This window comes from Trichechus manatus, unplaced genomic scaffold (assembly GCF_000243295.1).
Source record: "Trichechus manatus latirostris isolate Lorelei unplaced genomic scaffold, TriManLat1.0 scaffold00232, whole genome shotgun sequence".
Taxonomy (NCBI): Eukaryota; Metazoa; Chordata; class Mammalia; order Sirenia; family Trichechidae; genus Trichechus; species Trichechus manatus.
Genome location: NW_004444168.1, coordinates 1,642,114 through 1,665,849, shown reverse-complemented (window position 1 = coordinate 1,665,849; position 23,736 = coordinate 1,642,114). Strand labels below are relative to the sequence as shown.

At 54.6% G+C, this 23,736-nt stretch overlaps 1 protein-coding gene across 1 annotated transcript; it reads right to left on the bottom strand.

Annotated features, from left to right (window-relative positions):
• Positions 1 to 286: 286 nt before the first annotated feature.
• Positions 287 to 21,071, bottom strand: DCHS1 (dachsous cadherin-related 1). Its single transcript, XM_004389041.1, has 20 exons — positions 19,161 to 21,071; positions 13,278 to 13,466; positions 12,950 to 13,181; positions 12,574 to 12,810; positions 11,212 to 12,237; positions 10,806 to 10,999; positions 10,506 to 10,602; positions 10,260 to 10,417; positions 9,212 to 10,076; positions 8,874 to 9,113; positions 8,656 to 8,781; positions 7,598 to 7,807; positions 5,741 to 6,619; positions 5,506 to 5,619; positions 5,129 to 5,340; positions 4,885 to 5,039; positions 4,580 to 4,710; positions 4,181 to 4,464; positions 3,680 to 3,818; positions 287 to 3,368 (listed from the first exon to the last, which is right to left on the bottom strand). Exons 1-20 carry the CDS (start codon positions 20,946 to 20,948, stop codon positions 757 to 759), a joined length of 9,888 nt encoding a protein of 3,295 aa, XP_004389098.1. The 5' UTR covers positions 20,949 to 21,071; the 3' UTR covers positions 287 to 756.
• Positions 21,072 to 23,736: the final 2,665 nt, after the last annotated feature.

Below are 23,736 nucleotides of genomic sequence, written 5' to 3'. Positions count from 1 at the left end.
CTCCAGGTCAGGAGCTGGTCATCCCCAAGATCCCTCAGCACCAAGCCAATCCCTCTAGCTCGATCTCACAACCAAGCCCCTGCTGGCTGCCTTCTCCCAGGCCTCCTGCCCATTTTAGAGGGAAAGATTGTCAAGAAGTATGATAGACAATCTCAGGTAGGCTCCTGAGCTCCAGTACTACCCCCACCCAAGATGTCGCCCATGTCCATCACATCCCTATGGTTCCTGAGGTGCCCACTTCCAATCATCCCCCTGCCCCTATGGCCTCACAGAACAGAGCCAGAGACTGGATACAAACTGCAGTTTATTAAGGCTCCAGAGTGAGAACTGGCACTTGGTTCTGCGCAGGGACCGGGGCAGGGGCGTCAGTGGAACCCAAACGAGCTGGGCCCAAACAGGTTGGAGGGACCTCCCCCACCCCCTAATAAATAAAGTCTCAGCTCCATTCCCCGGTGCTGGTGCAGGGCAGGAAGCCCTCAGGGAGAACACAGGGCTGCTGCCTCGTTCAGATTTCCCCCCACATTGGACCTGGGCCCCAGGTCAGTGCCCCAACAGGGCCTCTCTGGTACTGGTGCTCTGAGGGGCTGGGATTTGAGACCTGCCCCCACTGAAGGAGTTTGGGGTGGGGATCTGGGGCCCGAGGGTGGCCTCCTCTGCGGCCAATCATAGTCCGAGGCTGCCGGGGGCAGGCTTAGAGTAGGGCCTGCATTGGGGACACTGTGCGCATCCCAGGTCGGGGCCCAGCCTGGGCCACAGCTAGATGTGCAGCTCTGTGTCATCAGGCGGCTCCAGGCCAGATTCTGAGCTGAGTGCCGAGGCTGAGGGGCCCTGGGCCACCCCAAATGGTGAGACGACGGGTGAGCGAGCAGCCAGAGGAGACAGTGAGGGCGAGAAGCTGGGGGACATGGCAGCTGAGGACAGGGAGCCTTCGTGACTGATGGGGGAGCGGTGAGAGGCTGGTGGGAAAATGGCCCTGGCTGCAGCTGTGCTGGCTGGCTTAGGCGGCACAGACTTGGCTCCTGGGTGGGCCACAGCGGTGATGAGGGGTGGTGGGTCAATACGGGGAGCTGGGGGACATGGCCGAGCTTCATCCTTGAGCCGGGCGATCTCTGTGAAGACACTGGCCAGCGGCTGGAACTGAGGGCACCAGCTCAGCAGGTAGTCCCAATTATAGCTGCCTCGGAGCTCCTCCTCGCCAGCCACGATGGCTGTCAGCGCACCTGCCACGCATGGCTTGCCATCTGCTGGGAAGCCATAGTCCCCAGTGGGTGCGGGGCTCAGGCCACAGCCCCCCAGGAATGCTGTGGAGGTGGCGGGGGGGCCCTCCTCTCGGTACAGAGTGGCTCCCGTGCCTGGCAGCAGCAGCCCTGCCTTGCGGCCCTTATACCACATGTCAGGGGCGGGTGGCTCGCAGGATGTGTCACTCAGTCCATCTGCATCCTGCTGGATGCCCGAGTCGGGACCACGGGCAGCCAGGGAGGAGGCCACACTGGCCACACGGGGAAACTCATTGATCATGCGGATCTCATCATCCTCGGCAGCCTCTGCTGAACCTCGGCCACTTGAGTGTGAAGGGTCCAGGGAGCCACCACGGGGGTAGGGTCCTCCAGCTCCTGGTCCACCATAGCTGGGGAGAGTCTGGTGATACAGGTGCTCTGAGGGAGGTGGGCTGGGTGGCTCCCGGCCCAGCTTCTGCAGGGAGCCACTGGCCAGGGTTGCTGCCTGGGACATTGGGCCAGGGGCTGCCTCAGCCTTGCGGTTTCGTGCCCGCACCAGCCCGAGGACCAGGGCTGCCAGTGCAAGCACCACCACAACTCCCAGCGAGGCTGCCACAGCCCCCACCAATAGCAGGTTGAGGTCAGGTGCCAGGCCCAGGGCAGTGTGGGTGATATCCACAGTCACAGGCACTGTGGCACTTCGAGAGGCAGGCAGCGGCCCCCGTGCCACCACCTCCAGCCTCATTTCCCGTGGTGCCTCACGCCGGGTCCGGCCCCCACCCCCAGAGGTGCCTGTCCCACTGCCTGGTGCCTGGCTGTCCACTCGCAAGTACAGGGCACCTGTAGTCTGGTTGATACCAAAATAGGGGGAAGAGGTGGCAAGGGAATAGAGTACCAGGCCGTCGGCACCCCCATCCTCGTCTGTAGCCTGCACGTGACCCAGGCTGTGACCACGCCGGGCACCTTCTGGAACTTGGAAATGGAAAGCTGGAGCCAGGAATACGGGGTCATACTCATCCTCGCCGGTCACCAGCACTGACACGGTGACCGAGGCTGAGAGATTCCCAGCATCAGCAGCCCCTACTAGCAGCCAAAAGCTTCCTGTATGCTCATAGTCAAAGGGCACTCGTGCCCGCAACTCCCCTGTTGAACTGTTCAGGGCAAATGCCTCCCGGCCCTCGGGTCCCGGCCCGGCCTCCAACAGGCTGTAGTGGAGCCTCCCAAAAGCCCCGGCATCTCCATCAATTGCATGCAGAGTGGTGACAAGAGTGCCCGGAGGCTGGTTCTCTGCCAGGCTGGTGCTGAGCAAGCTCAGTGGGAAGGCTGGGCCATGGTCATTCACATCCTGGACCTCAATTGTCACCGGTGCCAGAGCAAAATGTGCCCCGGCTGGGTCAGCAGCCTGCACTACAAGCTGATGTCGAGCCTGGGTCTCACAGTCCAGGGCGCGGGCCAGGCGCAAGGCCCCTGTACTCTCATCCAGCTCAAAGAGCCCCAAAGGGTCACCCGAGCTGAGGGTGAAGTGCACAAGGCCATGAGGACCGGGGTCGGCGTCAGAGGCCTCCACATGCAGCAGCTCAGCTCCAACAGGTGTGTCCTCGGGTACCGCCATACGGTAGGATGCCCGGGTGAAGACAGGTGGATTGTCATTGACATCCAGCACAGTGATGGTGACTGGCACTGCTGAGCTGCGAGGTGGCTGTCCCCGGTCAGCTGCAGCCACTGTTAGATTGTACTGGGTCATGCTCTCGAAGTCCAGAGGCTCAAGCAGCACCAGGCAGCCCAGTGCTTGGGGGCCTGGTCCACCACCCGCCCCAGCCTCAGCTAGCCGGGGCTCCAGCTGGAAGACTCGGCCCCGGTTGCCACTGACGATGCTGTAGTCCACAGCAGCATGGGTGCGGCTCCCATCAGCATCTGTGGCCTCCAGGGTAAGTAGGGTGGAGCCAGGGGGCAAGTCTTCAGTCACAGCCACGCGGTAGTGTGGCAATGTGAAGCTCGGGGCATGGTCATTCTGGTCCTGCAGCTGCACGTGCACTGTGGCTCGTGCTGCCCGGCCTGGTGCCCCATGGTCGCGTGCTTCCAGCACCACATCCACTACTCCTGGTCCCTCCTGGCCCAAGGCCGCTGTTCCTACCGTCATGAACAAGGTCCCTGAGATGAGAAGGGAATGGAAAGAAACTTGCATTCAGCAGAGGCAGTGGGGGAGCAGGGGAGTGACACTTCAGGGTCTAGGAAATGGCTCTGTGCCAGGAGACCATGGAATGGCTTCTAGGACTCAAAGTTCAGGGAATGACTTTTAGTCATGCAATCAGGAAAGGGCTTACAATACAGACAGAGGGGAAGAAATGTCCTCCCTGGGTCAGATACAGGGGTTAAGAGTTTGGGCAACAAATTCTAGAAAAGAGGTCAGAATATGGCCCAACATGGTAAAAAATTAGAGCCAGATCCTAGGAAAGACGCACCGTTGTTGGGGTCAACGCTGAACCCCTCAGCAGGGGAAGCCAGGTGGTAGGAGACGTGACCATTGGCACCTGAGTCCCGGTCAGTGGCAGAGACAGAGAGAATGGCACTGCCTGGGGGTGTGTGCTCAAGGAGGGTGACCTAGGGTGTGAGGAAAAGTGTTTGTGGCCAAGTTATCCAGCTACCCTGGCCCCACTCAGCCTATGCTCCAGAGCTTGGCCCCATGAGCCTCGCCTGGCATCCAGCATGGCATCCACCTCCTTAATGTTCAAATGAGAATTGTCCCTCTCCCTCCTTTTCTGTGCACAGGATACAGAACTTAGACACAGTTCACTTGGAGGACTTGAAGAGGCTGGTCTGAGAAGGGACCCTCCCATCTCCAGAGCGCCATCCCCAGGTCAGCTCCGAAGTCCAGCCCCCTCCAGCTGCTTCTAGCCTGGTCACTTCCGCCCCATGGGAACAACCCTGGGCTCAGGTGTGGGGATGTCCAGGGGCACTGGTACCTGGTAGAGGCTCTGTGAGAAGGCAGGTGCATTGTCATTGACATCCTCTACAAGCACTGTGAGATTGGCGCAGCCCTCGTGAGGCCCGTCGTGCGCCAGCAGCTGCAGGTAGTAGCGGTCATGCTTTTCGAAGTCCAGGGGGCCTGTGAGGGAGACGCGGCCCCCATAGCGGCCAACGCTGAAGGGATCCTGGGGCCCAGATGGGTTCAGCACATACCATAACACTGGTCCCGAGTCCACGTCATTCCCTGTTACCTGTGCAATCTCTGAGCCCAACAGTGCATCTGCAACACATGGAACAAGTGTGTTTGGCTAGGTCCAAGGTGCCCCTTGAGCCCCAGGGTAGGAAACCATGTCTCCCTGCCACCCTTTGTACCTCTCACTTTACCCAGCCCTCACCTTCTGGCACTCGGAGCTCCCAGGGCTGGGGAATGGTGGGGCGATTGTCATTGGTGTCGATGACCATCACCGTCAGGGTAGCTGAGCCCACCAGGGCTGGGCTTCCTCTGTCTGTGGCCATCAGTACAAGCCTGGGCACAGAGCACAATGGAGGATAGGGGTAGGGTCTAGGGATGGGGGAGTACTCAGTGCAGAGCAGAGCTTGAGGCTGAGAGGGCTCAGAACAGGGCCTAGGGATTAGGGGGTGATTTAGGGCTGGGGTTGGAACTTGACGGAGTCTTGGGGTCTATGGGGCCAGGCCTCACCATGTTTCTGCCCAGATCTCACGGTCCAGGATGGCTGTGGTAGTGATGGTGCCTGTGGCAGGGTCTAGATGGAACAATCCCCGTGCTGGCTGGGATGCGGCCATACTGTAGGAGATCTGTCCAGCAGAGCCTTGATCTAGGTCATCTGCCTCCACCTGAGGGGGGCAGGAGGCTGCTAGGCACTGGCCTGGCCACAAACAAGTTCTACCAGCCCCTGTCCCCATCCTCCCGTCACACCCCACACCTGCAGCAGGGGCCCCTCCAATGGCCGGGACTCGGGCAGGAAGGCCACATAGTGGGACTGCAGGAAGCGGGGAGCATTGTCATTGGCATCTTGCAGTGTCAGGGTCAGCACTGAGAAGGCAAAGGCTCCTCCGCTCTCTGCCTGCAGCACTAGTCGCAGCCGTGGGCTTGCCTCAAAGTCCAGCCCCTCTGCCGAGCGAACTGTGATGGCTCCTGGTAGGGAGGCAAAATGCATCAGTGATGGCCTGCTTGCTTGCCCTAGAGCCTCCCTCCCTGAGGCTCCTCACTTAAGGGCAGCCCCTCCCCATCAGAGTCCAAAGAATATGTTCCCTCCCAAAAGCCTGTCCCATCACAGAGCCCCCTGCTCCTACCCCTTACCTGTGCTAGGCTGGATCGAGAATATCCCTTTTTCATTCCCACTGAGAATGCTGTAGGTGATCGGTCCATTTGAACCCCCTGCATGGACAGCCTTGGGGGAGACAATGGGAGTCCCTGCAGAGAACATATTGGTTGGACTGTCAGCAATGGACTGGGGGACCTTGGGGGACATTTTCAGTGACTAACTCCAGCTCATCCAGGGATACAAAGCTGGGGGATATGGCTGGGGACCCACCTGGTGGTGCATTCTCACGGAGCACGACCTCACTACTAGCCCGGAGAAAGCGGGGTCCACGCTCAGACTCTCCCTGCAGCCCAACAACAACCACACCAGTGGCAGAGCGAGCTGGACGTCCAAGGTCCGTGGCCACGATGAAGAGGACGCGATCCCGGGGACCCAGGGCTGCAGGGGAGCGGGCCACACGGATTTCACCAGTGTAAGAGTCCACAGTGGTGCCAGGTGGCGGTGTGCCAGCCAGCCGGTATAGGATGGAGGCATTGGCACCAGCATCACGGTCTTCAGCTCGCAGCGTGGCCAGAGCCAGGGTTGGGGTGCTGAGGCTGGGGCCCGGGCGGGGCAGGCGGAGTCGCAGGGGACTAGTGGGGAAGGTGGGTGTGTGGTCATTGACATCACGCACAGTGATGGTGACTGGCACTGTGGTGCTCAGGGGCCCAGCAGCTGCACCATCCACCGCACTCACAGAAAACGCATAGCTGGGACACTGCTCTCGATCCAGCACCGCGGCTGTGCGCAGTTCCCCAGAGCCCGGTTCGAGCAGGAAGGCTCCTGTTGCACCCGCACCTAGGTAGTAGGTCACACGGCCGTTGGGCCCAGCATCAGGGTCATGAGCCTGTAGTTGCAGCAGCAAGGTCCCTGCAGGTGCATCCTCAGGCACCTCCACAGAGTAGGCTGACACAGGGAAGGCTGGTGCATGATCATTGGCATCCAGCACTGTCACTGTCACAAGCAAAGTGGCACTGAGAGCTGGCTGGCCTCCGTCCCGGGCCTCTATCTTGACCTGGAATGCTGGCTCCACCTCCCGGTCCAGTGGCCTCATGGTGCCGAACTCCCCAGAAGCTATATCTAGGACAAAGGCTCCTGATGGGTCTCCATCTGCAGAGAAAGGCAGGCCGTTGAGGTGGAAGTGATATATAGTGAACAACAGAGAAAGAGAAAGACGGAGAGACAGAAACTGGGAGAAAGGCAGAGAAACAAACAAAAACACAAAAAGGAAAACAGAGAGAAACCCAGAAGGTAAAGACAATGTAGAGCAGCTATTCTCACACTGGTCTGGATACCCCTGGGAGTCTCTGAGACCCTTTCAGGGAGTCCATAATATCAAAACTATTTTTTAGTAACACTAAGACATTATATGCCTTTTCCATTCTCGTTATCTCACAAATATACAGTGAAGTTGCCCAAAATGCTACTGACATGTGATGACATCATCACTCAAATGCTTATGTACTCTTGTGTCTTCTAGAATATTCCAGGTAGTAGGCTTCAAATATAAATATGTATGTTTTTAGAGATTCACTCAGTTTGCGCTCTTACTAGCTACCTTTAGTTACACCTGCAATAATATCTGCAACCTCATTATTGTCTAGTAAATTGTTATTTGAAATTCTGGTGTTTTCTTGCGCTGTGCAAAAACACAGCAAGTATATTTCACTGGCTTGTTCTGCAATGAATTTTAAAATTTTCTGTTTTAACACCGAAAACAGTAAATATTGGTAGATATAACCCACCTAAACAAAAGTTCTTTGCAGTTCTCAGTAATTTTAACAGTTTTAAGGGGTCCTGAGACCAAAAAGTTTGAGAATGACTGCTCTAAAGAGAGACAAACGACAGTGAAAACGAAAGGAACAGGGAGATAAAAGCAGATGCAGAGGGACATAAAGAGCTGGAAAGGCACAGAAAGAGATACCGAGAGACACAAATACATTGAGAAAGAAAAAGGAAGTGGAAGATGTAGAAAGGGGGAAAAGGAGACCCAGACACACTGAAGCTGACATAGGCCAACAAGGAGCAAGAGGAGGACAACATCAGGGAGACTGGGTGCTGGGTTAGTGGATGTGGGACGGTTCTCACCTAGGATGCGGTACTGCAGCTGCCCATTGGCTCCCACATCAGGGTCAGAGGCCCGCAATGTGGTAAGAGTCTGGGGTTCCTGGCCCTCGGGCACCTCCAGAGAGAGGTGGGCACTCCCAAAGGTTGGGGCATGGTCATTCTCATCCTCCACAGTCACCCGCACTGTGACATGGGTCAATAGGGGAGGTGAGCCCCTGTCCCGGGCATACACTATGAGGAAGCAAAATCAATGAGATCTAGCCTGTTTCCATCCCATAGGGAAACGCATACCGCATAGTGTTCATTCATGTTCACAAGGTACGCACAAAAACCAATGTCCACCTCTCTACATCCCCCAGGCACATGGGTATCTATGTGTATGAGCAGACATAAACACACATGCGTCAGAAGACGTTCTTTCCCTTATCACTCCCCATGCTTGGTGCATGCAAGATGTATCTTGGATTAGTGGTGAAGTGACACAAAAGGCACTAAATGAGGTATCAAAAGATCTGAGCTTGAGTCCCAGACCTGCCACTTCCAAGATGTGTTTGCTTGAGCAAATTGCTTAATTTTTCTGACATTCAGTATAATCTGAGGGAGGCTTAGAGGGGGACAGCTGTGACATCATGCACTTGGGAGTTTGTGTGGTCACAGTGGTGACCTTGAAGTCAGTTCATCCTGCACCCTGCCAAACTCTTGACTCACCAAAACCCCTCCAAAACAAAAAAAAAAAACTACTGCTGACAAGTCAGTTCTGACTCATGGTGACCCCATATGTTACAGAGTACAACTAAGCTCCACCGGTTTTCTTGGCTGTAATCTTTACAGAAGCAGATTACCAGGCTTTTTTTCCATGGCACCACTGGGTGGATTCAAACCTCCCATCTTTTGGTTAGTAGCCAAGAGCAAACTGTTCATGACATCCAGGAACCCTGACTCCCCAGAGGGGTCCAGAAATATAACAGGAGCTATGCTGTAATAGATGGATGCCTCTAGAACGTAGTACTTTGGGGTTCTGCCCATGTAACGCTGGTGCTTATAACACCTCCCACCCTTGTGGTCCTGTCAACCTGTACCTGTCAGGTTGATCTCTTCCTGCTCCTCCCGATCCAGGACTCGAAGAGTCGTGAGAACTCCAGTGTCTGGGTCCAGGGAGAAGCTTTCTCCTGAGACACCTCCGTAAGTCACTTGCCCGTTGGCCCCTGAGGAAGGGCAGCATGAAAGAAGATCAGAGGATAAATATACCTTGCTTGCTCTAGATCATCCTTCTCTCAATTTATCCCCCAAGTCTTACCCAGGTCTGGGTCGGTTGCTCTAAGAGTGAGTAGAGATGTGCCAGGCGGGCTGTTCTCACGCAAGAGGACCCTGTATTCCTGCTGCTGGAAAGCTGGTGCCTCGTCGTTTACATCGGCGACACTGACAGTCAGGAGCTGCGTGGCCGAGCGCGGCGGGGAGCCGTGGTCTGAGGCCACCACCGTCAGGACGTGTTCAGCTCTCTGCTCGTGGTCCAGAGGCCGCACCACGGACAGCGCTCCTAGGTGAGTGGTATGGCAGGTTGGAAAAAAACCTCAACATTCCCTCCACATCATACTTTCCTTGCTGCCACCCCCCCATCCCCACCTCAGCTCTCACCAGTGCTCGAATGTAGCCTGAAGTGGCCGTCCCCGCCAGCTGCCAGGCGATAGGACACTCGTGCAGCCTCGCCCAAGTCCGGGTCCCGGGCTACCACGTGCAGTGCCACGTGCCCAGATGGCTGATCCTCGGGGAGGCGCACCCGGGAGGGCGAAACGAAGACGGGCGCATTGTCATTCTCATCCGTGACGAACACGCGCGCGGATACTCGCGCTGTGCGTCGGCGGCTTGCGTTCGCGGGCCGGTCGGTCGCTTCCACAAGCAGCAGGAGCGCGGGTGTGGTCTCCCGGTCCAGGCCACGCGGAGCGCTGAGAGCCCCGGTGCGCGCGTCCAGGCGAAGCGCAGGCACCGGCGGCTCCTGGCGCAGCAGCCGGTAGCGCACGTCGCTGTTGGGGCCCGGGCCGTCCGCGTCCGACGCGCGGAAAGTGTACAGCGCCGCGCCGGGCTCGGGGTTCTCCGGCAGTGCCAGCGCCAGCGGGTCTCGCGCAAAGGCAGGCGCGTGATCGTTCTCGTCCTGCACGCGCACCTGTACTCGCAGCAGCCGCGCGCCCGCGCCTCCGGGTCCCTCGGCACGCACCGTGAGCGCGCGCCACGCCGGGCCCGCCTCGAAGTCCAGGGGCCGCGCCAGGTACAAGCGCCCCGAGGCGGCGTCCAGCGCGAACGTGCCCTCGGGGTCGGCGCCGCCCACCAGTGTGTAAGTGAGTGCGGCCACCCCCGTCGGCTCTGGCGGCGCCACTGAGCCTAACAGGGAGCCGGGCTGCAGCCCTTCGGCTGCCGTCACCGTCAGGACAACAGGCACCGGCGCCGCGGGATCCGGTTCAGCGGAATTCGGTGGAGGCTCGGCGGAGCGAGCCGAGGGGAGCACCTGTGGTGGAAGGAGGATGGAATCAAGGGGACTCACGTAAAAGGAGGTATGGACTGGCTCACAGAGTAAGAGGGAAGAGTGGTCAGTGACTTGCCTAGAGGGCCCAAGAACCCCAGGAAGCTGGAGGGGGCCCATAGCGGTGGGGAAGGGGAAGTGGGCAGACTGCAGGAAGGGCAGTCATACCTGCACCAGGAGTTGGAGGCTGGCGCTTCGAGGGGGACTGCCTTGGTCATGAGCGCTCAGTGTCAGTACGTAGTGGGGCCTCTCTGCTCGGATCAGGGGTGCTGCAGTGAGCAGCTCCCCAGAATGTGGGTGCAGGGAGAAAAGCTCTGCGCCAGGACCTAGGAACAGGCAGAAGGATGAGGGCTGGGTTCCAGAGCCGGGCAGGCCATAAGGGCATGCCAACTCTTTTCTCTCCAATCCCCATACCTGTTAGCGTGTATAGGATGGTCCCGTTCTCCCCCTCATCTGGATCCTTGGCCTGCAGAGTCGTCACCAGTGTTCCCGGAGGCACACGGTCTGGTACCTGTGGGGACGCAACTCACCTAATTGTCTCTTCATTCTTGAGACAACTCAGGATGGAGTTCCCCTCACCTGTGCACAGGCAGAGTCCCTTTTTTGCTCTCACACATGTTCCAGGAAGCAGCCTCTCCTACCTACACTTAGAGCTCTATGGGAAGACCCCTACTTCTCTCACACTTCAGGGCAGAGTTCTGCTGCTTCACATACCTGTATAGGAAGGCCACCAGCAGCAGCCCCTGAAGCGTGCAGAAAGGTGGGGCTGTTGTCATTGAGGTCAAGCACTGCAATGTGCACGGTGCCTGTGGTGCTGCGGGGTGGCCTCCCTCCATCTTGCACCTGCACCAGGAGTTGGTAGCTACTCTGCTGCTCACGGTCCAGGGTTTGCAGTGTGGTGACTTCTCCTGGGAGTGCGGGAAGGGAATCATGTAGGGAGAGCTAAGGACGCAGAGCCTGAGGCCTGCAGCTGAGAAGCTCGTGTTTGGGGAGTGTGGGAGGGAATGCCAGGGATGCCCAGTCCTGGTCCTCGGAGTCAGGGGTCTGGGTTGGGGGTTAGGGTGCTCACCATTCTGGGGGTGGGGCTATGAGACCTCAGAATTTGGATCTTAGTGCTCACCAGTCTGGGGGTGGATGCGGAAGGCCTTGCTGTCTTCTGACAGCTGTCGCAGACTGTAGGTCAGACGTCCATTGGGACCTGAGTCTCGGTCAGTGGCAGAGATCCGGCCCACACCGGTCCCTGAGGGCTGGTTCTCAGCCACAGCCAGGAAGGTGGGTTCCTCAGACAAGCGGGGACTGTGGTCATTCTGGTTGAGGATGCTGACCCTCACAGTGGCTGTGCCTGTCTGCTGCCCCAACTCAGCTTTGGACCCAGACACTGCCATTACCTTTAGCGTGTACAACTCCTGGACCTCACGGTCCAATGCTGCCCGTACCCACAGCCACCCACTCTGTGGCTCCAGGCCAAAGAGGCTACTTGCCCCATCTGCTGCAAGATGGTAGGTGACAGGACCTCCATCAGGTGCTCGGGCCTGCACTTGCAGGACCTGAGTCCCAGGGGTGGTGCCCGAGGGCAGGTCCACACGGTAGGTAGTGCTGTCAAAGTGGGGAGTCAGCCCATGGGTCCCCAAGTCCTGGACCACCACCCTCAGTCGAAAGTGGCTAGTGCGTGGTGGAGAGCCCCCATCTCGGGCCTCCAGCTCGAGCTCATGGGCTGGCCCCCCTGGGGGCCCCAGAGGTCCCACAAGGCGTACATGGCCCGTGTTGGAGTCTACGGTGAAGGTCCCACCACCCCCAGCAAGCAGAGTAAAGGTGACTCGACTATTAACACCTGAGTCGGGGTCCAGAGCCCGCAGGGTATAGATGAGGGATCCTGGGGCAGTGCTTGGTGGCAGCAACACTGTGTCTTCAGGTGCAGGAAAGGCAGGGGTATTGTCATTCACATCATCCAGCAGCACACGCACCCGAGCCACAGCAAAAGCCGGGGGCATGCCACTGCCCGCCCGCACCTCCAGTTCCAGCACTGGTCCCAGCAGCTCCCGGTCCACAGGGCGAACTGTTTGTAATAACCCTGAGGCCCCATCTAGGGAGAAGAGTCCCCGGGGATCCCCGCCTGATAGGGCAAGGGTCACGGGTCCCAAGCGACCTGGGGAGGAAGAGAGAGGGATCAGGAAAGAAGTGGGGAGCACCTATTGAATTGGGGTCCAGAATCTGATTCCAGAAGGACTAGGCAGTGCCCACACCTGTGTCTTTCAAAGTATTAGCAGGAATATGTGCTCCAGGTGTTACCAGAGAATCTGGGTAGCACTAGGGTAATACTCATGTGCCTGGCAATGGAGCAGTGTATCTAGACCGTGCCTAAGCAGGTTTTGGGGGATGGTACCAGGTTCGTATTGGGGCTACCTGTGGCTTGAGATGATGCTTGAGGGTTATATTGGGGTATCTGGGTGTAGCTGCTGGTGAGTATAATGCTAAATAATACCTGGTGGGTTGTGTGCCTGGACTATGCCCACACTGGTGCCTGGTGCCACATCCTCTGGCACGGAAAAGACATACTGTAGCTGCTCAAATACAGGTGGTGTAGGGGTTCCTGGCATAATGCTGATGTTGACTCTGGCACTGGGCTCTGCTTGCAGGCCACCTCCATCCTGAGCCCCGATCTCCAGCTGCACCACAGAGTTAGCCCTTCTGGTCAAGGGCCAGGCTACTGACAGCAGCCCTGGGAGGAGGGATAGAAGCAGGGATGCATAAGGAAACAGCATAGGGCTGGAAGAGTTATGGGAGGGGAGGCAGTACATTGTTCAGGCAGGAGGGGAGAGGGGTCTGGGGGCAGGCCCTGGGAATGGGAGGATCCTTACCTGAGTGCTCATCCAAGGCAAAGAGCGGGGGGCTATTGCCAGCAAGGATGTGATAGGAGAGCCGCCCGTGAGGCCCCTGGTCAGGGTCATGGGCCCGCACCCTCAGCACAGCTGTGCCTGGTGTACTCTGGGCACTGAGACTGGCAGCATACTCCCGTGGATAAAACTGAGGTGGGTTGTCATTCTCATCTGACACAAACACCTTCACATATACCATGGACTTGAGGCCCCCCTGGTGGGATATGCAGCCACGGGTCAGGTGGGCCTTGGCTGGCCTTAGTGAGCACCCTGTCCCAACCCCCCACCTGCCCATGGTCTGCCCACTCACCCCATCCACAGCTGTCACTGTGAAGTCGAAGCTTGAGGGTCCCTGGTCACGGTCCAGGGTCCGGGTCGTGCACACGTCACCACTGTGGGCATCGATGCGGAACGGAGGAGACCCTGAAGCCCCAAGCCCAGCACCCAAGGAATAGGAGAGGAGGCCAAATGGGCCACTGTCCGCATCTGTGGCTGTCACCTGGGGGGAGGCTGGGGTGAGTGATGCCCCCTCTTCTTGGCCAGGAAGGCCAGAGGCAAGTGGCAATTAGGAGGAGCAGGCTCTGGCACAGCAGGTGCCCAGAGTCTCTGGATGATGGACACAGCAGAGGGGACTAGTAGGCCACAGCTAAAACCCAACCCAAGCCCGAGCCTCATCCCTCTAGTTAACAAGTGAAAGCTCCACCGCCAGCCTGTTCCGCAGATGTATGTATGCATGGGAGGCGGAGACACATCTCAAGGTATTTGAATGTTAGAGGTCTGCTATCTCCAGGCTCTGGAAGAACAAGTGGTCAACCCTCAGAATACGAATTTTCTCCACTTTCCACCACCAGATCTCACATCGGTCTGCATCTGCCCTCATTCATCCGTACCTTCCCTCCAGCAATGGAGCAGGTACCTCTCCTATCAGGGTCAATCCCTCTCCAGTGTTAAGGCTCCCGTGTCCTCCCTTCTTGTGGACTTTACATTTTTGATTAGCCCCTTTCTGCTCTATCTATACTCTCTTCCTCTTCACTTAAAATACTCCAAAAACAAACAAACAAACAAACAAACAAACAAACAAAAAACCTCCCGGATCTTATATCCCTCTCTAGCTGAGGCCCTCGCTCTACTCGCTTTGAAAGCTAAATTTCTTGGCTCCATTCACTGACTACTTTTCTGCATTTCCCAAGATAGTAAGTGAAACTGCTTTTGCTACGATTAACAGCATTTCTCCATATTATTAAATCGATGTACATTTCCATTACTGATCCCTGCCTCCTTGAAATATTTTCTACTCGGTTCTGTGACATCATTCCTCCTCCACCCAACCTCTTCTGTATCTATGACCTATCCCTGAATGGCCACGTTCAAGCTCCCTACCCCGGCCTACAAGGCCCTGCATGATCTGGCCTCTGTGCCCACCTCTTCAGCCTGATTGCTCACCACTTCCCCCCAGCACCAGAGGCTCCAGTCCTGCTGAACAACTAGTACCTTTTCAAATACATCACACTTTCATGCCTTTGGGGGTTCTTGTTTGCATGAGATACTACCCAAGCCATCTTTCTGAAGGCCTGCCCTTTCTTCCATCTAACCAGATCAGACGTTACCTTCCCTGTGAAGTCTTCCCTAACTCTCCAGTCACAAACAAGTCTTTCTCTTCTGCTCCCACAGAACCTTGTGTGCTAACACTGATTGGCTTGCCCTTTATTCTAGAGGCCAGGCTGAAAGCAGGGATTGGGTTCTCTTGTTCACGGCTGCCACTTTGATGCCTGACACAGGGCCTGACACATAGTAGGAGTTCAGTAAATTTTTGTTGAAAGATGACTGCAACAAGTCTGCAAAGGCCAGTCTCCCCATGAGTGTGCCCGCTGCTCCAGGGCAAGGCCATATTTTCACTCTTTCCTTCATTCAACACTCACTCACTGACTCCATGCCAGCCTCCGTGCCATGGGCATACAGCAGTGACCAAGATGCAGCCTTGCTCCCAGTGAGCTCCACGTAAAGGGTGAGGCAGATGTATAAACAAATACTTACAAAAACAGTGCTAAGGCTGGTGACCACAAATTCCAGGTAGACCACAAGAAGTCAATACCATCACCAAGTCTCATAATCACTTCAGATGGAGAACTGACTGATAGAATTATTGAATCTTACATTATGGGTCTGATCTTCATTGAATCTAATCATTACAGAGTCTGGTTATTATGGGAACTGATCACTATAGGGTCTGGTCTGTGTACCTTTAGCATCCCTTCACCTCCCAGAGGGACAGCATTAGGAGTAAGAGAAGAATTGCAAGCCTATGGGGTAATACTGAGGTCATTAAGTCACAGGAACTCCCCAAAGCTAAGAAGGGAAGGCTTTCCTGGTTTATTCTTGGGCATCTCCCAGAAGAGTTGAACAAATGAACACCAATGCCAGCAGCCTCTGACCATTTCAGAGTCAGGTCAGCAGAAGACACCATTCTGAGGGCTCCCAAGCCTAGGGCAGGGCCAGGCACACAGTGGGTGCTCTATGCATATTTGTTCACTGAATAAACGAACATTCTGACTACCCTGCCGTTTAACAAAAACTTCTTTCAAACAAAGTTCTAAACACTGGGTGCACATTAGGCCCTCAGTAGTGGGTTAGCTGGTGCTGGCTGCTTCAGCCTGTGACAAAGTGCTCTTTGTGGATACAAGGGCCTCAGGGTCATGCTATGCTGTAAGAGGAAGCTGAAGAGTTCCCCTTCCTTAGCTAGAAAATGTTGCTTAGTGAGAAGGCTAGCCAAGGACTTCTGATTGTTGCTCAGGCCCTTGAAAGAAGTGATTTGTGCCACTGTTTACCCTCCTAAGAGACATTAAGACCCTGCCACGGCTGAGCCCTGGAAATAGCTCCTGCTCCAACTCTTTGCTGTGGCTGTGGGCCCGGATATCCCAAGAGACAGGCTTCCCCCGGCATCAATCCAGGCGGGCAGCAGCACAGCTGTGGCACCATCTCCAGAAGCTGGTAAAGACTTTTGCCCTCTGACTCGCTGCAGGAAGAAAGCAATAAATAGTAGTTGGGGGAAGTTGTCAGGATGTGACCCCAAAAGGCGAAGGGGCCATTGACTGGAAATGACCAAGGCAGATGTGAATTTCCTGGCCTGTTCAGCCCCTGCGCATAGGTTCCACTGCACAAGCACAGCCTACATTCTCAGAGGGCTCTCAGCACTGCTTCATAGCCCAACCTTAGTCAGCTCTCTCTCCTACTCTGCCCAATAGCTATGACGCACCTCACCCCTCTCCTCTTGCATCCACCCCACACCTAGCTCTCAAAGAATGTACTATTTTCAAGGAGAAAATAAAGACCCTTATCTGTGAACTCTGAAATTCCTACCAGACCACAAACTTCTGCATCTGACCCATCCTGATCTTCCCAGGTACACTTCCTGCTTTGACTTTTTGACAGGACATTTTTCTGTTTCTCCTCCCACTGGTTTGCCACTCCCCAGCCTCCGTCAGCCCCCACTTACTCTGCCTGTTCTTACACACTGTTGTTTACTGTGAGCTCTCCTTGGCCTCTTCTCACTCTACACATTCCCTCAGGGCCCTCTCTTCCATTTCCGTGTTTTCAACTATCATCTATACTTTCACCCTGGACCACTCCTCTGAGCTGCAGACTTGTATATCTAGATGCCTGCTCAACATCTCCACTTGGATGTCCCACAGGTACCTTAAATTCAGCCTGTCCCAAACTAAACTCATGATATTCCAAATCTGCTCTTAATGACTCTTCCATCCACGAAGCTGCACAAGCCAGAAGTCTGTTCTTCCCTTTTCCTCACTTGTTATATCAATCAACCAGGGACTAAGTAAGTCCTTGTTATCTCTATTTGTCTATTCCTCTCCATCACCATTATCACTGTCCTGATTTAGGTCTGTATTATCTCTTCCCTGGACTATTTAACTCCCTTCTCATAGGTCTTCCTGCTTTTAGAGTCTAACCCTCCAATCCATCCTCTACACCACAGTTTTTCAACCTCAGCACTATTGACATTTTGGACTGGATAATTTGCTGTAGGGGCTGTCCTGTGCATTTTAGGATGTTTAGCAGCATCCCTGGCCTCTACCCACTAGATGCCAGTAGCATCCTGCCAGTCGTGACAATCAAAAATGTCCTCTGTGGGACAAAATCGCCCCAGTAGAGAATGATTGTTGTATACTGCCTACCAAAAACATCTTTTGAGAAACAAATCTGATATTATTCTTTTACTAAAAATCTTCAATGTCCCTGAGGTCATCTTGTAGCTAAATAACAAATTGGCTCAAAACATAATGAGTATCACTCATAAAGTACTGTGCTCCTCTAAATCATCTGTATGAGACCAAATGGTCAACAATTACTTTAAAACAAAGATGAGAAGGTAAGGGGGCAAGGAAACCAGATTAATGGAAATGGAAATAATAAGAATGTTCATGCATCGTGAAGAATGTAACCAATGTCACTGAACAACTTGTGTAGAAATTGTTGAATGGGAACCTAAACTTGTATAAACTTTCACCAAAAACACAATAAAATATTAAAAAAAAAACTTCAATGTGCCCTGTAGAAAACAGTTCAAACTCCTTGTCTTGTCTTGGTACCTCACCATCTGGCCTACCTGTATAAACTCACCCCCCATCTTATAAACTCCAGATATACTAAACCACTTGCAGGTCCTTGAACAAATCAGGCCCTCCACTGCTCTGTGCATGTCAACTCTGCTTAGAACCCCTCCCCTCTCTGGTCCCCTCATAAGCTCCTGCTCAACCTTCAAGTCTCTGCTCAAGAGTCTCTTCCTATGGGAATACATTCATACTGCCTATCTGTACTCATATATATTCCCATTATGGACATTTTCCTACTGCAATGAAATTTTCCTTGTACATAAACCTCATTAGACTATAAAGTCTCTGAAGTAGGGGAGTACTCATTCACTGCTGTGTTGTGAGTCCTTAATATAGTGACTGGCACATAATAGATACTGATAAATGTATACTGAAGTAATCAAGTATTAAGACTTCTTACAACTGTAACTCCCAATGGTCAGTTTTACCCTTGCTTCCCTATGGTTACTAATAGTAAAAACTCCAGGAAACCACCTGGAGAGTTGCCCTCTTGATTCAGGCACAGTGAGGAGGGAAGAGGTTTGGAAGCCATAGCCCACTGGTCCTGGGCCAAGAGGGAGAGTAAACACATGGGAGAGTGGGTGGTGGGAGCTGGACAGCAGCAGGCAGGCACATACCCAGAGAATAGCCAGACAGCAGGGGGTCAACCAGGCCCAGGCACTAGCCTGGAAGTCTAGCCAGCCAGCAGCTCCTGAGGAGATGCTCATGGGTCCGGCAGACTTACAAGATAAAAGGTCTCAAGCACCAGTCTCCTAAAAGGCCTCCCTGCACCCAGCCTCTCCTGCAGCCATATCCCGCAGTACAGCCCAAGCAATCTTTCCAAAAGGCAAGTATCAGATTTGCCTAGGGACCCTCTTTGACTACCTATGATTTTTAAGATACAGTCAAGACTTGTGATCAGGTCCCCACCTATCTATCTTGTCTCATATCCCCCAGTTCTTTCTCATCAGCACAGTGGAGGCCTACCTGAACAGTGCACTCCCCTGAAACACATTATGGTGTTCTGCAGTTCTTTCTGTAGGCCTGGAGTCCTCCTCCATACACATCCATATTATCCATTTGGCAACGTCCCCTTGGCCTTCAAGGCCCAGCCCCTCCTGCTCAGTCTCTGCCTCCTCTGGGCTTTCACAGCACATCATATGCTACCTGCTACAGCGCTATGCTCCTGTATGCCCCTGTCTAGGCTGGAACCTGCCTGGGAGCAGGGATAGTCTACTTCCTTTCTGTGTTCCCAAGAGTTTACAGAGTCTCCTCAGTCTCTCTCACTTCCTGATACTGCAAGACATTTTTTCTCTAGATCCAATCTTAATTCCCTCAACTGCCAGGATTACCTGGACCAGCTCTTGTACTGTGCCTTCTCATCTTAGGCCACATCCTCACATCCTTCATCAACCTTCTCCCCTTTGCACAGACTTTGGAGCTCAAAGGATGGGACTGAATCCTCTGGCATAAGTCACCATCAACAGATGCACCTATAAGACTTGGTTCCTCTGCTGGGGTCCTCTGTGACCCTCTGATTCACCCCTACCCTCACTAGCATCCTGCTGTGTGCAGAGCCTACCCACCTGCAGGAAGCAGGTTCCAGGCTGGGTACCCTCAGGCAGTGAGGCATTGTAGAAAGTCCTCTGGAACTGGGGCTCATTGTCATTCACATCTTGCAGGGCCACACTAACTGTGGCGGAGGAGGCTAGAGGGGGCAGGCCCCCATCCGTGGCCACCACGATTAGCTGTGGCTGAGGTTCCAACTCATAGTCCAGCAAGGCTGCCGTGGTGATGATGCCTGAGGTGGGGTCGATGGAGAACCAGTGGGTGTGAGCACCAGGGGCTAGGCTATAGGTGACCTGTCCATTGGTGCCCTGGTCAGGATCCCGAGCCATCACCCGTGCCACAAAGCTGCCAGGCAGCGCAACCTCAGGCAGGGGCTCAGGTTGGAAGACCTGGCGGTCAAAGGCAGGTGCGTTGTCATTGACATCAGTGACGTGCAGCACAAAGGCAGCCTCGGCCCGCAGTGGCGGGGAGCCTGAGTCTGTCGCGGTAACCCGCAAGTTATAGGCATCTCGTTCCTCCCGATCCAGCCGCCGAGCCACACACACCAGGTAGATGACGCTGTCTTGGGTGCTCAGGGCAAAGTGACCCTCACCGCCTTCCAGGGAAACATTGACATGGGCAAAGTCACCATCATCTGGGTCTGACACAGAGATGCGAGCGACAAGCTGGCCAGGTGGGGCAGCCTCGGACACTCGCGGGGAGCCGTCTGCACTCAGGAAGATGACAGTCATGGAGGGCTGATTGTCGTTGGCATCTCGCACGTGCACAGTCACAAAGGCTGAGCCCAGCTCTGGGTGAGCCCCTCCATCCCGTGCCTGCACCACCAGTTCATGGACCCGCCGTTGCTCGAAGTCCAGTGGCCGCTCCAATCGTAGCAGCCCCGTGTGTGCATCGATAGAGAAGGGTCCATCACCTTCACTCTGCCTCCGGTTGATCTCGTAAGTCACAGCCCCATTGGCACCAGCATCGGCATCGGATGCAAACACCTGCAGGACAGGGCTGCCAGGGGCCAGGCTCTCAGACACCACAGCGTGGTAGCGGCTCTGGTTGAAAGCCGGGGTGTGGTCATTGATATCCAGTAGTGTCACGTCCAGCAGGGCCTGGGCCCTCCGCGGGGGTGAACCTCCATCATAGGCTTCTAGCTGCAGCATGTAATGTGAGCGGTTTTCTCGGTCCAGCTCCCCGGCAACTACCAGCTCGGGCACCGGAGCCCCATCTGGACCGGGGCGTGTCTCCAGCCGGAAGGTCTCTCCAGCTCCATCGCCAGAGAGCGCATAGCCCTGGGTTCCTAGGTGGCCAGCATCTGCATCACGAGCAGGCTCTAGCGGGTAGCGGGTGCCAAGAGCTGTATGCTCAGGGACCTGCAGGGCAGCCCGAGCCTGTGGGAAGGCAGGAGCATGGTCATTAATGTCAGCCACCCGCACTGTAACTTCCACGGTGGCACCGTCAGGAGTGACTGCAGTGAAGCGGTAGCGGTCCCGCTGCTCACGGTCCAAGACACGGGCTGTACGGACAACACCGCTGTGTTCATCGATGGCCAGGTCTGTGCCCACACCGCTGCCCTCCTGGGCAGAGATGAAGTACATGGGAGGCGCTGCTGTGCCCGCCGGCAGTCCTGCACTGATGTCCCCGATCAGGGTGCCTGCTGGCTGCTCCTCATCAATTTGTAGGTCCAGGCTCCCGGCCTGACCCCAGACACCTGGCACCCCTGCTTCCAGCAGCAGCAGCAGTAGCAGCCACAATGGTAGCAGCAGTAGGGGCTGCATGCCAGTGCAGGAAGGGGCAATGCCCGACTTCTTCTGCATGACAGGGGCCGTTCCAGCTGTGGCTGTGGCTCCAGCTCCAGGCCAGGCTCTGGGCCCAGCTCAATCTCAGGCTCCTGATCAGGTCCAACTTGGGCCCTGGCTCCAGCTCACGCTCCCTGACCTGGGAGAAAAGCAGAAGGCGAAAGGTCATGACGTGGGAGGGAAAGGGGTCAAGAGTCCAGGGAGACTGGGATCTAGGTCACACCGAGACTCAGACACACTTAGCCCCTGAGCAGGGCCCTTGTGCCGCCTCACACCACCCCAGGCCCAGGCAGCTCCCCCTCCAGGTTCCTCAGGGCCTGCTCTGGTCTTTCCCCTGGCAGCCTCCCATCTCACCCTGACCCTCCTCTCTCAGCAGATTGTTTTGTTTCCTGTTTTTCAGGTCTGAATGTCCTCAACCTCAATTCCTTCCATCTCTTGAGTTAAAATATGGTCAGTTCTTTCCCATATGTCTTTTCATCCAGGACTAACAGCCATCCCAGTTACTGAGGCTGGAAGGGGTGAGTATTATATGTACACTTTCCTCTGCATTCAACAAAAGATTGAGCATCTACTATGTGGAGGCACTGGGAATGCGACAGTGAATAAAAGAAACGGTCCCTGCCTTCATGGAGCTTACAGTGCAGGAATTGAACAAGTAATTACAAGTGTGATAAGGGTTATGAAAGAGAAGCACAGGGAGTTTTGAGGGCATGTAAGAGGGGCTTAATTAGCCAGGGAGTCAGGGAAAGCTTCTCTGAGAAAGTGACATTCAAGTGGGAATCTAATAATGAGTAGGTGTTAGCTAGGCAATGGTGGGGAGAGTGGGGGGGGCATAGGAAGGAGATAAGAGCATTCCAGAAGAATGAACAGAATGTGGAAAGGCTTAAACCCCAGAGTCAAGAAAGGGCTGAGAGCGTTCGAGGGTGGGGATGGGGGCAAATATATGTGAGGTACAGAAAGCTGGCAGCCGAGGGTATAAAATGAGGCAGGGCCTCGTGAGCCATATTGAGGATTTTTACTTTATCCTAAGGGCAAATGGAAGCCACTAAAGCATTTTAAGCAAGGAATAACATGACACAGTTTACATTTTATGAAGACTGCTATAGCTGCAAAACAGGCCAGTTAGCAGGCACTTGTGGGAGTCCAGGCAATGACTTTGCTTTGTTGGTGACTTGGATGAGTGATCACAATGACAATGGAGAGAAGTGACTAGATTTGCAGGAGGTTTAGGAGGTAGAATCAGCAAGACTTGATGACTTCTTAGAGGCAGCGGGGGAGGGAGTGGGAGAAATCAAGGATGAAGGGCAGGTTTCTGGCCTGATCACCAGTTGGACAAAGGTGTGTGAACTGGGCAGAGAGACACAAAGAAAACCAGAGCGGGGTGGTGCCTCTGAATCTAAAGGGAGCAAGGGTTTCAAATGCTGCTGAAGTTCAAGAAGGAGGAGGCCTAAAGCTCCAAGGAGGCCTTCAGTGACTGAGAGCAGTACCAGTGGAGAGGTGGGAGCAGAGGCCAAAGATGGGAGGTTATTATAGTAGGGAAGAGGAACAATGGGAAGCTGCTTAAAGTTTGGTTCATTTCCCCCATTTTCTCTTTTCTCACACCCCCCTCCCACCACACAGTGAGGCTTCCTCTCTGGTGGCACTGTTCCCACTAAGGCTTCCAGTCATCTCCGTACTGCTACATCCAATGGACACTCTGTCCTCCTCTTACTGGATCATTCTGGAATATTGAATCACTGACCATTCACTCCTCCTAGTTTTATACTGTGACATTCCACCTTTTGCTTCCATTCTACTTCTCTGTCCACTCCTCAGTCTCCTTCAAAAGTTCTTCTTCCTCTGTCCATCCCTTAAAAACTAGTGTTCTTCAGGGCTCAGTCCAGGACTGCTTCTTTTCCCACTCTCCACACTTTGCTAGGATGATCTTACCCACTCTCATGCCTTCAATTCAAATGTATCAGTTGTTTTTTCATGTACTGTCTGTTTGCTGATGGCTTTCCAATCTTCATTTCCAGCCCCACCCAGGAGATCTGGAGACCTTTGTCCAGCCATGAACTAGATTTCTCTCACAACGTTTTCCCAACCTTCACCTCAAACTGCTTTTCCTCTTCCAGTCCCTTTCTTGTGAACAGCACCACCATTAATCCAGGTATCTGAGCCAGAAATCCAGAGGCTCTCTTTGCTTCCTTGCTTTTCTCCAGTCCTGATTTCCAGTTAGTCATCAAAATCTGACCATTTCTACTAGACATGCTTCGAGTCTTCCCTTTCTCTCTATCCACACTGCTGCTGTCCCAGTCCAAGCACCATCATCTCTCCCTTTGATTCCTGCAACAGCTCCTTACAGGCCCCCCTGCCTCCTGGCTTGGCCCCTCTAAGCCATCTCCTCTGAGCCAGAAATACCCACACAACTCTGACCAAACCACTTCCGATATAAGGCTTCCACTGGCTCCCCATTATTGACAGCAGACCTTTCTTAACATATTTTTGTTTGAGAAACTGCTGACCCTCTACAGAAAAAAAATGCAGCTGCACATACACACAAACTTGTGACTGCAATTTCAAGGGCTTCATGGGCACCAGGTATAGAACTTCTGACCCACAAGATAAAGTCCAGCCTCTTAATGTGTCTTCCTGATCAGAGTCCTCCCAACCTCTCATGCTCCTGCCTTTACTTTTCCCCATCACACCCTGCTTTCCAGCAACACTAAATTTATTACCATGCCCTTTCCCAACTCCTTGCCTAGCATGCGTTATTCTCTCATTCTGAAATATCCTCTAAAAAGTCTTCTCCATGTAACCATCTCCT

Excerpts from the sequence above, each read along its gene's own strand:
- DCHS1 (XM_004389041.1), bottom strand. The coding sequence starts at position 20,948 with ATGCAGAAGAAGTCGGGCATTGCCCCTTCCTGCACTGGCATGCAGCCC. Across the intron at positions 13,467-19,160 it reads CTGGAACCTGCTTCCTGCAG|GTGACAGCCACAGATGCGGA; the intron begins GTGGGTAGGCTC and ends GCCTCCCCCCAG. Across the intron at positions 4,711-4,884 it reads GAGATCTGGGCAGAAACATG|GCTTGTACTGATGGCCACAG; the intron begins GTGAGGCCTGGC and ends CTCTGTGCCCAG.